This window comes from the organism of the source record quoted next, unplaced genomic scaffold (assembly GCF_019419815.1).
Source record: "Pyrus x bretschneideri cultivar Hongxiangsu unplaced genomic scaffold, Pyrus_bretschneideri_v1 Contig47, whole genome shotgun sequence".
Lineage (NCBI taxonomy): Eukaryota > Viridiplantae > Streptophyta > Magnoliopsida > Rosales > Rosaceae > Pyrus > Pyrus x bretschneideri.
In genome coordinates this window covers 415,182-430,682 of record NW_025999784.1, presented here as the reverse complement: position 1 = coordinate 430,682, position 15,501 = coordinate 415,182, and the positions used below count along the sequence as shown (strand labels likewise).

At 38.3% G+C, this 15,501-nt stretch overlaps 1 protein-coding gene across 2 annotated transcripts; it reads right to left on the bottom strand.

The window, feature by feature from the left end:
• Positions 1-10,678: 10,678 nt before the first annotated feature.
• Positions 10,679-15,209, bottom strand: LOC103961694 (bifunctional purine biosynthesis protein PurH). 2 transcript variants are annotated; one of them, XM_009374281.2, is made up of 12 exons: positions 14,843-15,209; positions 14,648-14,750; positions 14,459-14,534; positions 14,144-14,240; positions 13,901-14,003; positions 13,651-13,784; positions 13,073-13,250; positions 12,472-12,626; positions 12,059-12,268; positions 11,386-11,733; positions 11,135-11,261; positions 10,679-11,041 (listed from the first exon to the last, which is right to left on the bottom strand). In XM_009374281.2, the coding sequence occupies exons 1-12, from the start codon at positions 14,984-14,986 to the stop codon at positions 10,890-10,892; spliced, it is 1,827 nt and encodes a 608-aa protein (XP_009372556.2). In that variant the 5' UTR covers positions 14,987-15,209; the 3' UTR covers positions 10,679-10,889. The 2 variants fall into 2 exon arrangements, with proteins under 2 accessions (XP_009372556.2, XP_048424039.1); XM_048568082.1 differs by lacking the exon at positions 14,843-15,209 and having other exon boundaries at positions 14,425-14,534.
• Between the last annotated feature and the right edge of the window lie 292 nt (positions 15,210-15,501).

The window sequence follows — 15,501 nt, the reverse complement described above, 5'->3', positions numbered from 1 at the left end:
TTTCAAATGCATGAAATATATGCACATGAGATGGATGAGTGTACTCACTCCCTTTTAATCCCGTCAACACATACCTAAGGCACCCAAGCCTACATGTCCCATACCATGCTTATACCACTTGACTATGGATACGTTAGAGTATGAGTTAACTCCCGTTCATCCCTTAAACCCAATTTTTGTAATAAACTCTCAGTTTCCACTTTATTATACAGTCACTTTCCCCGACGCCTGACGTATACAAGATGTCATTATTTTAATAATCAGCCAATTTGTATACTCAAGCCCTACACCCTACGCCTGACATATATAAGGTTCATTATTTTATATTCAAGGCAAACTTCAGCCCTTAAATATCCTCACAACTCAAACACTTTACACAAAGGAGCACTAGACACAACACAACTCTTTATCTTGCTTTGCAATGCATATGTACATGTCATGTTCACATAGATATCAATACTCACATTTTCTTTAACAAGCCTGTAAGCTTTAACATAAATCAAATTGATTAGTGACAAGAGTAGTATAATGATAATATTAATAACAAAATAATAATCTTTAATATAAATGATAAGCAATATGTTATCATTTCCTCATTTATTTTATTGTCTCAATTTCATTTCCTCCCTCTTGTTCTCTTTCTTCCTTCACCACTTCCCCTTCCTCTTCTTTAATATAGCTGAAATTCTACATATGTAATAGGAGTTGGATTGCTGAAAAACTTCCATGAAAGGGAGCGAAAGAAACTAGAGATGTTGGCCATGCAAAGAGATTGGCAGAGAAGGCTACCTCAACCGAACATCAGCTGTTAGAACTAGGGTACAAGTCAGCACATAGATTGGATTGTCGTGGTTTTTGGATATGTTACAGAGGAGATGATAAGAAACAACTTTTGTGAAGGAAGTGTTTGATCGGAACTCTAAAAAATGGGGTTTTGGTGCTCATAACATGGCTGTCCAGTTTTCTGCGGGATTAGAGACATGAGTTGGTATTTCAAATATATTGGACGATCGCACCGTTGGATTTTTCTGAAATTTTGATATATTATGGTAGAGAGACAGACGAACAACTCTCATGAAGAAAGTACTATGATATAATCTATGAATGATGGTGTTTTAGTCTGATAAATAGGCTGGACGAATTTCTAGTTTTTGGATATCTTTCTTTTGATAGATGAAAATGATAGTGAGTTTGATGGAGATTTTTGTTGGGTAAGGTTTCATGTATTTTTTTGGGATTTGTCTCACCCTTTTTGTACATCATTCTCAAGGGAAAATAAATGGAGATTTTTGATAGTTTGGTGGAAGTGCTTCTCATGGAAATGATCTCAAAATGTAAAAGCATAAACAACACAAGATTTAAGTGGTTCGCCAAATCGACTACATCCACCAGGGTTTGCTTTCATTGTCTTTCACTATATATGAGGGATTTACAAATACAATGAAAGATGGCTTAAAGCCTTAACTATATGTAAAAGAAGGGTAATTGGATAATATGAAAGGGAGGATGGCTTTTTATTGGAGTTGTTCTTTTTCTTCTTTTTTTTTTTTTTTTTTTTTTTATTGTTCTTCCTCTCTCTTCTCTCCATGTCTTCCGTTGGTTCTTTGCTCTTTCCTTTATAAAGATTGCATGACATCTTCCTCTCCAAAGAATCTCCACAAGTGTGCCAATAGAAACAAAGCAAGTGTTGTGCCAATCATTAGACATTAAATGTGTTCCAATAGAAACACACCAATTGTTAACCTAATCATCACCATAAAATGTGTTCCAATAATAAGGCAACAAATGTTGTCCTAATCCTTAGCAATGAAATGTGGTCCCATAGAAAAACAACAAATGTGAAGCTAATTATGAACTAATGAATAATATGCAAGATGTTCCTTGCATCAAAGGCCACGTGAAATGTTCTAACCACAATAAGTTGTCATCTTCCTTTATTTAGAGTGGTGAATATCATGCAAAGTGGACAAAAGCTCAAAAGCCACGTTCAAAGTCTAAGGAATATGAATCCCACCTCTCCAATTTTGGAGGGATGAATCATCACCAAACATTTAACTCTTAGATTCCTAATGAATACAAACTTGCCAACTCACCCTTAAGTAGACTTCCACCTTCACATTTAGAGTGGTGAGTAATCACCAAATCATTAACTCGTAATGTTACAAACTTTCCATCTCATCCTTATGTAGACTTCCACCTCTTATTTGGTAAAAATATCAAGCCAAACTCATCATAATCTCCTTCTCCAATTCAAACTAAAAATATCTCTAATTACTTATGAACATGAAATAATACTAGCCAATTTTTTAAAATAATTTGTAGCAAAAAGGATTTTACATTGAGACTATTTTACATATTGAAAGTAGGTTCTTGCATAAAATAAATCTAATAAAATCATTACGTAAAAATAATTACCCACACACACACACACACACGCACCCATATATAACCTTTTTTTTTTTTAATACGGGGTATTACAGGATCTTATCTCGTTCAAGTAACCTTTGCTCCACAGTCTCAACTCTTGCAGTACCCATTTGATAAGGGATTGCATGGGGTGTGGGGTTTCCATAAACTAGCACAAATTGAGTGTATTTGGAGGAGGTGTGATAAGAAGTATTGAAGCACCATTCAGCCCAAGAGAGCCATTGAACCCACTTCTTTGGTTGACCTCCCACAAAGCATCTGAGATAGGTTTCTAGGCATCTATTCATCACCTCAGTCTAGCCATCACTTTATGGGCGATACCCTGAGCTCATGCATAGCTTGGAGTTTTACAATTTAAACAGCTCCTTCCAAAATGCACTAATGAAAATGGGGTCTTTATCACTGAAAATAGAGTTAGGTATCCCATGCAACTTGAATATATGATCCACAAATAGTTGTGCTACTTTAGTGGCAGTGTAGGGGGTGTGACAAGGGTACAAAATGGGCATATTTTGATAGCCTGTCAACCACCACTAAGATCATAGTTTTCCCCTTACAATTAGGCAAGCCTACTATAAAGTCCATGCTAATGTCATCCTATAACCTATGAGGAATAGGTAATGGCTGCAGCAATCCAGGGGGTAAGATAGTTTCAAGTTTGTTTTGTTGAAAAGATTGACACTCAACAACAAACTTCTTGATGTCATTTTGCATTCCCTGCCAATAGAAACTCTTCTTAATCCTCTAGTAAGTTTTTAAGACCCCTTGGTGCCCAGATACCGGAGTTGAATAATGCTCCTCAATGATCTTAGTTCTCCAATCAAAGGAAGGATTTAAAACCACTCCTTGTTTGTTACATAAGGACCAATTGTCCATAAAATACTTACTCAATGTTGAACCCCCATAACCATCTTGGATAGCTTGAGTCACTTCCTTCTTTTTCTTAGCACTCCACTCATCTTGCTCATTACTCCTTTTGAGCTCATTCATCCATCCAAAATATGGATATGAGATGGCAATGCATTCCATGTTCATGTCATCAACAGGAATAGGAATTCATGTAGTTGAGTTGTCCTTGAACTCTAGAGAATGCATCAGTAACCATATTTTGAGGACCTTGCTTGTATTGGATTTCATAGTCATACCCAACAATTTTGACACCTATTTCTGTTAATAGGGTATTTGCCCTCTGGTTTAGGAAATATTTGAAACTGTTATGATCAGTCTTGATAATAAAGTGTTTTCCCTGAAGATTGTTCTGCTACTTCTTCACAGCATGTACTATAACAATCAACTCTCTTTTATATGTGGAAAGAGCTTGATTTCTAGGGCCTAGGGATTGGCTGGTGAAAGCTATAGGTCTCCCTGATTGATGTAACACAGCACCAATACCATATCTAGATGCATCACATTCCAACTCAAAAGTCTTAGAAAAATTTGGGAGAGCAAGAACTTGTGGTGAAACCATAATAGACTTGAGTTGTTCAAAAGCCAATGTAGCCTCTGAATCCCACTTAAACCCATCATTCCTTATGAGCTTGTACAAGGATTAACATATTTTACCATAACCTGGCACAAATTTCCTATAGTAGCCAGTGAGTCCCAAAAACACTTTTAATTCCTTCACATTCCTGGGAATATGCCATTCCTAAATGGTTTGCAACTTGGAAGGGTCAGCAGCTACACCATCATGGGATACAACATGCCCGAAATACTCCATAGAAGCTTGTCCAAATGAACATTTAGATTTCTTGAGATAAAGCTGGTTATCTCTGAGAATTCCCAATACAAGTTGCAAATAAGTCAAGTGGTTTTTCCAAGTCCTCTTATATATCAGAATATCATCAAAGAAAACTAGTATATGTTTTCTGAGATATGGCTTGAACTAATCATTCATTAGGCTTTGAAAAGTGGCTGATGCATTGATAAGACCAAAAGGCATCACAAGGAACTCATAATGCCCTTCATAAGTTCTAAAAGTTTTTTTTTTTTTCCACATCTTTTGGTTTCATCAAGATCTGGTGATATCCAAACCTTAAATCCAACTTGGAAAAGTATTGCGCCCCATGCAATTCATCTATGAGGTCATCTATTAAGGGAATGAGATACTTGTCCTTGATAGTGAGTGAATTGAGATCCCTATCATCAATGCACATCATCCATGTGCCTTCCTTCTTTTTCACTAATAAGACAATGAATGAGAAGGGTCTATGGCTCTGTCTAATGAATTCTACATCAAGCAATTCCTAAACTGCCTTTTCAGTTTCACTTTTCTGCAATGAACCATAATGATATAGCCGAATTTTGGGTGGTTTAGCTCTATGTATTAGTGGAATGTGATGATCATGTACCTTGTGGGGAGGTAACTTAGTGGGCAAGGCAAAAACCTCATCAAATTCTCCAAGCAAACTCTAAAGTTCTTGAAGCTGTTCTCCTACTTAATTCACAAGCCTCAACTTTCCTCCCTTCCATGAAGTAAAGAAACATACCTAAATTGGAGTTAAAGATCTCCTTATCTAGGCACCGCAATGTCACTTCTTGAATGGTAGGCTTAGGGGTGATCTTGTAGGATAATTTGTAAGTGTGGTGATCTTTAGTGAACTCCATCGTGAGTAGTTAGAAATCCCACTACACAGGACTCCTTTTGGATAGCCACTACACTCCTAAGACTACATTAGACCCCCTAGTGGTAGAGAATACAGATTCACATTGCAATTATACCCTCCCAATGTAAGATCAACATGTTTACAACATCCTGAACTGCTAACCTTACCCCCATATGCTATCATCACTTCAAAAGACTTAATAGGGAAAGCTTGATATCCCCATTGTTGGAAAAGCTTGGAATCAATGAAATTATGTGTGTTGCCAGAATCCAAGAGGATTTTAACACATTGTCCATTGATTTGCCCTTCTACTTTTATGGTCTTTGAGGGTTGCCTTCCATTAGTGCCATAAAATGCACAAGCACTAACTTCATGTTGTGCAATTCTGAGGGCACTTCCTGATGTTCCACCTCCAATTCATCAGATTCCAACACATCTGACATAAAGAGTTGCTTCAACCCACATTTATGTCCCTTTGACCATTTGCAAAACTAGCATTTTCCCCTTTCTCGTTTCCTTCGAATTTCATCAAGAGACAATTTCTTAATAGCTAAGTTACCCTGGCGAGGTATAATGTGAGTCAAAGGAGTAGCATATGTAGTGTGAGATTTCACTGTGGGAGAAGGTTTAGTATGGGTAGGTTTAAACTTAGAGATTTTTGCATTATGCACAGTTACAGGCTTCAAAAGTTTAACATCATATTTCAATTCCTTCTTTAAACCCCTTATGAAACAGCTTTTAAGAAGGATCGAACCAATGTCAAGAGAGCAATTAGCCAAACGGCGAAATTCAGTGACATACTCACGGAGGGTGTCGATTTGCCTGAGCTTGAAAAGGGCCTCAGCACTATCGTCAAATTCAGAAGGTCCAAACTCCCGATACAGAGCTTGAGAAAATTCCTGCTAGTTTGGTGTAGTATGGAGGCAGTCCATCTATTGGAACCATTGTTGCATCTCCCCCTCCAGATGGAAGGAAGCTGTCAACACTCACTGAAGATGAGAAATATTGTAGAAGTTGAAGAACTGTTCTGCTTTGTAAATCTAGGTTAATAGATCTTCCCACTCAGTGAATCTAGGAAAATCAATTCGCTGCTACCATGGAGGACGAGGATTAGGGCCTCCATCAGCCCAGACCTGAGTTTAATGGGTTACCCGGATCAGTATCTTGGTGAAAATGAGGTTCAGTGAAAGGCGAAGCGGAAGAACCTTCATCGTCTCCTTAAGTTGGAGCTCAAGACGAAATTGCTTTAAGTACATCAAAAGGTGTGCTTGGAGTTAGCCAGGGAGCTTAGCATCGAACGCATTGTTCACAGCTTCAACGATCAGAATAGGTAGGAAGCAAATAAAGTTTCCAGAGCAGAAACCCGAGCATCCATGGTGATTTGGTGAAGGGCATACACTGCAAGGAAAACCAAAATTGGATAGGTGATACCAATGTTAGAATCGCAATCCTTAGCTGGAATTCAACCTAAACTAAGCAGCTATGGCGGCAATGCAAATGGAGAAGAAGTTGAGACTAGAATATTCTTTCAATTTGTTCAAATCTAACCGTTACAATGAGTATGGAGAAAGAGATATACCACTAGCTAGCAATTCAGTGTGTGATTGCCAGCTATTTGAATTAACTCCCTACAACACTTGGCCTATTACAATCAACCCAAAGATCCCAGATCATTACAATTCAACCCCCAAATCTCTTACAATTTAACCCTTTAACTATAGCTAATTATTATTCTTGTGATCGAAGTAATCACAGATATGCAATTCATAACAGCAGTCTTTCTAGTCGTCTTTTTTTATAATCCATAATTCAGAGATGCAATTCGTAGGTAATGAAGCATTTCCCCAGGTCTGCAGTGAAAAGGAATTTTCCTCACATAGTCATCTGAGAAATATTCTAGTCTCTATTTTTTGCTAACTTTAGGTTCAAATCCTTCAAGGCAATGACAATGAAAATAGCTCCACTTGTTGCAAATACTAAAAGCACCACACAACTCATCGGCCTCACACTAGTATGATGGTCCAACAAAAATCCAAGCCCTTCCCTAAAGCCTTGGTCCCAGGCATAAAACTTGAGCTGACAATTGATTTCAAGTGTGGCTCTTGACACACCCCGACCCCGATATCCCCAAATACTAGGATAGGCACGTGCTGGCCAACACCCGAGGGTGACGAAGATACATATGATGAAGTGCCAATGCGGAAATGTGTTCAGAGCATACAACTAATCAAGAATAATGTGAAAGAATTATTATAAAAAAACGTACGAACAAAGGAATGGGTCCTACACTGAGAATACTCGAAGATACCTATGCGGAAGTGCCCTAACGCCGAGTTCGTATGCCTCAATTCTAACTCCTGAAGGGGGCGCAAAACAAAGGGTGAGTGGACCATAATTTGTACTAATACTAATAATAATATAACCTGATTTCTTTCTGAGCATACTAACCTCCTATTTTGAAAACGTAAATAATGCTACATAGTAGGTTTTTTGAAAACCCTAACGTGCCATGAAAACATTCGTACGTAATAACACCATATCTAAAAGTGGTATAAAAAATCGTCCAAAGGCAAATCCGAGAAAGCTCGTAAACCCAAAATAATAAAGTACTCAACTAGGGGTATCATAGTCGCCCGAAGGCATAACTATCACCCAAAGGTGAAGCTATACGATATTGGGGTACGCCAGTGAAGAAATATGATAGGTCCTATCACCCGAAGGTGAAGCTGTACGACTCTGGGTTACGCCATTTATATATATATATATATAGACACACACACACACATACATAACACACCGACACTAGTCATGGCTAGTGATGTTGTCCAACACTGGTTTCGCCAGTAAAGCTAGGAGTATGTCATAAATATCCTCAACTGTGTCCTATGGCCATAGACGTCTACATACTCGTGTTGTGTATTTGTCATATGATAACACACTAGATAAGCACAGAAAACGTAATTCAAAATCTCATGTCAAATCACCAGAGCTCAAAAGCTCAAAGCATCAATTCATAAATCATAATAAATCAAATTTGTAAATCCGTAATATATCATACGCGTAAATCCAATAATTCATAACGTTTGGTAAAACGTAATTCGATAAATCATAAATAATGCATAAAACTTAAAAGGGTAAATTACACTTTCATACCTCAAGTTTAAGGTCTATTTCAATTCCTTACAACATCTTTAAAACATTTCACTTCAACCTTAAGTCCTATTTTATTTCAAAATAATATCTCTGTTACATTTTCCATCCATTGATCTGTTAAATGCTAACGTGGCTGTCAAATGTCTGCTATGTGGCAAATAAAATATTTTTTTAATTTTTTTTTAAAACCTGAATTTTCTCAAAAAAAAAAAAAAAATTGAAACCAGTGCCTTCTCCCCCCCCACCCCCCCCCCCCCCAACAGCGACCCTAACCCAGAACCCAAAAACATGCATGAAGAAGAAGAAGAAGAAGAAGAAGAAGAAGAAGAAGAAGAAGAAGAAGAAGAAGAAGGAAAAAAAAAAAAAAAAAGCCCCAGTTCGTCCCACCCGAGCCACCCCTTTCTCCCATCCCCCATCACCCACAAAAATTCCATCCGAGATTAGGTGGATCTACCACAAAACCAGTTCAAAAATAATCTCAAACTCAAAGTATTTTCAAAACCCACACATACTGAAAATCACGAGATCCTAACCCGAGGGGGGCGGGGAAGGGGGGAAGGTCGTGCGGTGCCCCCGGGTGGGGGGAAGAACTGGCTTTGGGGTTTTTTTTTCTTTCTTCTTCTTCCTCCCTCTTCTTCTTATTCTTCCTGCTACTACTGCAGGTTTTTTTTCTTCTTCTTCTTCTTGCTGCTGCCGCAGGTTTTTTGGGTTTTGGGTTAGGATAGGGATGTCGATCGTTGGGAGGTGGGGATAGTTTTTTTTGAGAAAATTCAGGTTTTTATATAAAAAAAAATTTTAATTATTTTATTTGCCACGTGGCAGACATTTGGCAGCCACGTCAGCATTTAACAGATCAATGGATGGAAAATGTAATGGAGATATTATTTTGAAATAAAAGAGTACTTAAGGTATGAAAGTGAAATGTTTTGAAGATGTTGTAAGGAATTGAAATAGACCCCAAACCTGAGGTATGAAAGTGTAATTTACCCAACTTAAAATCATGAAATCATTATTTTCGTGAATGTAAGCCTTGTATTTTATACAAACATGCAATTTAAGAAGGGGTCCACTCACAGATATTCCGCTACCAGGAGCCGCTCAAACTAGGGAGGACGGGGTTAATTCCAACCGACACACCTAACCACAAATAGAGACCGTTGAATAAAACTCTACTAAAAGAATCGAGTTGGGAAAACAGACAGCGGATTCAAATTTGGCACATCGAAAAACCTAAGGAGGGACCTCGGGTTCCACCACGCGCTACCATGAGGTGGCAGCCCGGGTCTTCATGCGCCACCCCACAATTCTGGAAATTTTCCAGATTCATTGTCCTGCTTCAAGAGCTCACTCCAAGCTTGCTACAAGCCCAAATTGAGTGATTCACAGGCCAAAATGTAGTTAGGAATGTGGAGAAGAGGTTCAACCCTCAGGAGGCCCAATGGAGATCGGCGTTGGCCAGAAAAATGGCCGGAAAGTGTCCAAACGATCACGGATTTGAAATTCCATATTTTGCACAGTGACTTCCCATGTGTTTTCTGAGTCCTACACCACCCAAGAACTAACTAATTGTGAACCTAGACATGATCTACAATGATGGGGACCAATTTCGAGGCTTACCTTGGCCAGAAATGACGAGAATTCGCCGGAGAAAGTATTGCACAGTGACCACTACTATGCAGCCGAAAAATGAGGGAAGAAAGGGACCTCCGTGTCTGAGATTTGTGTCTAGGGGTCAGAGATGGTAGTGGTGGTGGGTGGTTTGAATGTATGTGGGTAAATGTCCCAACGTCTGCTTGTTTGGTAAAACTACAAGTTCGTTCTTTTTCCAACACAACTTTCAAAATAAGCAGAAGTTGGGACATTTACCAAACAGCTTAGCAAGCCTAAACTTCTTTAAAAAGCAGAAGCAACCCCATAAAATCAGGGCCAAACGAGTAATAAATATATTTTTTGCAGTCTCTCTAAAGTCGATGCTGTATGTTTTGCAGGAAGGTTCTTTGTCCAAAGTTCATATTCTCTTCCTCATCATAGTTCAAGTCCAACGCAAATACTCACTTGCCTTGGAGGAGATTCAGTTAATAATATGCTTTAAAAGCCAATCATAAGATAATGTTTTACCTACATTTAGTATATTTTGGAAAATCTCACATAGAGGTCCTTGTTATCTTTTTCTACTCATGTTTACACATGCACGTAAGAGAGGTGTGAAAATTTTGTGTCCACTTAGAGGACCATGTCATCCATACGCCCACTCACACAACTAAGCGAGACTGCCCTTGTATTGGGAACGACACTAGCCCGATTTCACCAATCTCAATGTAGGCTGTTTACTTGGTTGTGTGGGCCTACGAATGGCATCCCCCTCTAAGTAGACACAAGAATTTCAACGACAGTATCATCTATGAGTACATTGATTCTAGCTACCAATCCCAATGAAAAGAATATACGAGAACAAATTAAATTATTGCAACTGCACTTGAAGATCAACAGTATATAACAAGCATAGATAGATTATTGATAGATTATAAATCTTTGGTACGGTACATGAAATCCGCATTCAGATTACATAAAACATATAATTTGCCTCGTTATCAAACAAGCATGTCTACAAAACTTCACCGCGAGAAAACCTAGTTATATGATTGAAACAACAGATTCAGACCTAAGGTCCTGAGATTGAAGCACCAAGGGAAAAAATCGTTATCAATGCCTGAAGTGCCTAACGTTTGTGAAAAGAAGTGAAACTCCATACTTGTTACAGCAGTCTATGGCATCCCCATCTCTAATGCTCCCACCAGGTTCAGCAATTACACTAACTCCGCTTTCGCAGGCTTCTTCCACTGCATCTTTCCATGCTGCATCCATAAGAAATTGGTCGCATTAAGCTTCCTCTTGCACTCCACTCTTAAATAACATAACCAAAAGTTAATGCATGAGATAGTAATTACCGAATGGGAAGAAGGCATCGCTGGCCAAAGCTGCACCCTTGACCTCTTCTCCAGCTTTCTTCAAGGCTATTCGTAAACTCTCCAGGCGGTTAGGCTGCCCACTCCCCATGCCCAGCATGCAGTTATTCTGCTAATAGTCAAGGATCACATATTTGTCAGAAGTACCATCCAATTCACACAAAGCGGCATACCAACAATATAATAAATGTGAACCAGGCGAGATTTTGAAAGGTGAAGCAGAGAAAGACGACCTTTGCTATTACAATTGCATTGCTTTTGACATGCTTGACGCACAACCATGCGAACTCTGCATCAGCAAGCTCACTTTTTTGTGGAGCCTTCTCGGAAACAGCTTTAAACTGTATATCCTGGGGGGTCAATTCATCCGAGTCCTGGGCTAACCACCCACCACCAACCTGTCTAAGTGAAAGCTTTCCCTTCTCATTTTTTCTTGCCTCAAGGATCCTTAGCGTCTTTGATTTTCCGCGAAGGATTTCAAGCCCTTTCTTTGTGTACTTGGGTGCAACCACAATCTCATAAAACATCCGGGTTTCGCCATCTGTCGGGCTTCTAAACTCTCGAATTTCCTTAGCAAGAGCCTAGAATCACAGACAAAAAAGGACTTAGGAAACAGAGCAAACCACAAAACACGTAAACATGTTACAAAGTTAAACTTCTCAGGGCTAGTATCAATTGGTATTCAAGTTGTCCAATGTGCACACGCAGAATTATCACTGAAAAGAAAGTGGCTCAGCTAGCCATTCAAGTCACGGCTCAACTGGTAAAAAAATTTCTTTTCAAAAAAAAAATAGTTTCAAATAAAAGAATAGCAATTTAGTGATGGACAGTTTTAAAAGGTGCAAAGTAAACTGGATCCCATCTCATATATAAATTCGAGGTCAGACCCTTAAAACTCCAACTAACCTCATCAACCTCTATGTTGAACGCTACAATGCCACCAAATGCACTCACGGGATCTGCTTTGACAGCAAGCCTGTATGCTTCAAGAATATCATCACGTGAAGCTACACCACAGGGATTTGTATGCTTTACGACTACACAGGTAGGACTTTGAAACTCTGACACACAATTCCAAGCCGCATCTGCATCTAGATAGTTATTATATGACATTTCCTGCATGCAGAAACTAAAAGATTTAAAGAGGATGAGATCTGATTAATTTGTAAACATTCAAAAGAGGGCCCAGTTATGATATAAAGGTTTCCTCACCAACATAAATGCCACTAACGATTCAGAAAAATAAGGATGCATGGTCATCCCTATCAATTCTTTACTTTAAGTGGAATCCAATAGCTAAAGGAAGATGTCTATCTTACCTTCCCATGGTGTTGGATAGCAGTTGCAATACCACCAGCATTCACCTCAGAAAGACTCTTGTCAACATAGAATGCAGCCTTCTGATGAGGATTTTCACCATAACGAAGGGGACTTTTGAGCAACATAGGCACCGTTAATCTCTTAGGGAATTTATCTTCCAAAAAAAAAAAAAAAAGAGTTTGTCAATCTATGCATCCCATCACAAAAGAGACACAAGAAAATTAACTTAAGTCAATTTTCCTAGAAACTACTATCTCCCCTTCACCCCCATGGTCTTTTTCCCTCCATCCTGTGGTAATTCCTCGCGCTATATCATGAACATTAAAAACGTGATTGAAGATATTATTGCAATCTACTTGATAAATCTCTGTCTTCTCTCTTCAAGGTCATTAGCTAACTCCTAATTCATTTTTTATGAATATCAAATTGTTGATTCAATAGATTGCAACCATTTCACATGTTTGATTCTAATATCTTCTTAGATATTAAATGCACAACATAAAAAGTCAAGCTAGAGTCTAGAATGTATAGTTCACTGTTAATCCTTGCCTTATCAAAGCAAATTTATAACTAAAAGCAACATCATGAAAGACGTAGTACCTTCAGAAGTCTGCTTCCAAAGCCATTCAGAAACTGCAGAATCATAAGAAGCAACATGTTGGAAAGCCTTCCATGCAAGCTTCCTTCGGAATTGTTGATCATCCTTGTCTCCCTTAAGAAACTCTAGAAGTGCGGGATAGTCTTCTGAATCAACCACCACCAAGACATCTTTGTGATTCTGTTTGACAAACATATTTAACTTGGAACATCAGATAAAGATATTGAAACGAAATCAGGTACGACTTGTGATGTAAGGATTGTGTTTGAGAAAGCGTATTATGAGCAATACATTGAACAATAGCTACGTTAAACAACTATATCAATGTGTATCAGGATAGCACCAAGGATGCAGTACGGAGTTCATATCTGGATATCTACCAAATGAGATTCACTTTAATGACTAAAAGATGACAAGTTCGATGAAATTTTTTTTTTTTTTTTTTTTTTTGTCAGGATGAAAATATTTTATTCATGACAATGATTCTGAAAAACTCAATGCACTGGAAAACCTATCATGAATTATGATCTATAAAATTATTGAACAACAATATGCTAGAACTTCCATTCAGATAAACAACCTTTGCAGCCGCTCTTATCATGGCAGGACCACCAATATCTATATTCTCAATTCCATCTTCAAACTCTATTCCTCTTGTTGAAGTAACTTTCTCGTAAAAGGGGTACAAATTCACCACAACTACATCAAATGTACCTGAACAAACATTGTGTAGAAAAATTATTAAAGTTCTATCTTATTCCACACATACAGAGCATGAGAGAGAGAGAGAGTCGTGCAGGCATGGTAAAAGAGTTTGCAGCAGAACTCACCAATTCCGTGCTTACTAAGAGCTTCCATGTGATGCTTTTGGTCTCTTCTAGCAAGGATACCCCCATGCACATTGGGGTGTAAAGTTTTTACACGACCATCAAGCTGCAACACAAAATCTCAGTCATGTTTTAATTCACATAATAGAGTTAATATCCCCAATATCAGATATTTCACAATGCGGGTTGCCAAGCAAGCAAAGTCTCTCTCGTGTCATTTCCAAACAAGAACAATAACAGGCTTACCATCTCCGGGAAACAAGTAAGTTGTTCCACCTTAGTGACGGGCAGGCCAGCACTTTCTAAAGCAGATGCCGTTCCTCCAGTCGAAACAATTTTATATCTACAGTTTTAGAAAACAACCGTCATCAAAAACATATCACACTCACCATTTAAGCTAAAAAATAAGCGTTTAATATATCCTACTTGAATAATGCAATTGAAAATATAATTTGAAGCTGCGCAAGCAGGTAAAAGACAACGATCTATAAAAAGAGCTCCTTAATACAAAATGTTGGAGACATTACGAAGCAATCGTCCTTAGAAGAACTGCGAAATTACCCCAAGTTCTGAAGGCCATTCCCTAAGATAGCAAGATCCTTCTTGTCTGACAATGATATCAGAGCCTGCCTATTACCTGAAACTCACACAATGTCTCTCTCTTGAATTATATTTCTAATGGATATATTGCATAATTATTTTTTAAAAGCACAAAAATTAAATTATCAAACAAACACAAAAGGAGCATACCAGAAAGGGGTGAGGGAGGGTTACTGACTGAAAGGGTCTCCTCAGTCGCCGCCATGGCTTTAATTGTTCTGCAACTTGAGTGCAAGTTCCTCGCTGAGCAACACTGTATACACCAACAAGCACACATATATGATATATAGATATATATATATATATATGAATAATAATATGACAAGAAATAGAGAAAGTACATACCGTGAAAGAAGGGGAGGAATTGGTTCTTATTTGGGCGTTGGAGGATAGCAGGAAAAGACTGGTGGTGTTTGGAATAAGACAAGAATTTGTGGTGGTGGAGTTAGGTGGCGTTGCGGCGGCCGGAGAGGCAGTTAGACCGAGCATCTCTCTTACTGTAAGAGAGAGAGAGGACCGTGGCCTCGTAAAATGCTTTGCTTCTTCGTTTGCAAATTTAGGAGAGCCCAAGTGACTAATCTGATTCTTGTTGTCTTCTTCTTGCCGAACTAGTTTGCGAGAACCCCCCTTCAAACTGTAGATCCGCTCATTGAAAAGCACATCAGATTGCAGATTCGCTCATCTCCTTCTCCTTCTCCCTGAAAAGCTTTGAGAAAATTGAAAGAAATCGATAAGCATTGAGGGAAAAAAAAGGGGATTGAAAAGCGAGGGGATATGGGTTTTATAAGAGAAGACGATAACTATTTGGATGGAGACGAATTAGGGTTTTAACTTTTTTTTTTTTTTGTTAAAATTTACAAAAAAATTTATCAAACACGACTATTTTATCTTACAGCTAATTATTCTCACAACACAATATAAATAGTTTTTTTCAAAAACAAAGTAATACCAAATTAGTCCTTAGAAAGCCCAACGAGAACACCGAATCATCTCGTCTTCCCGAA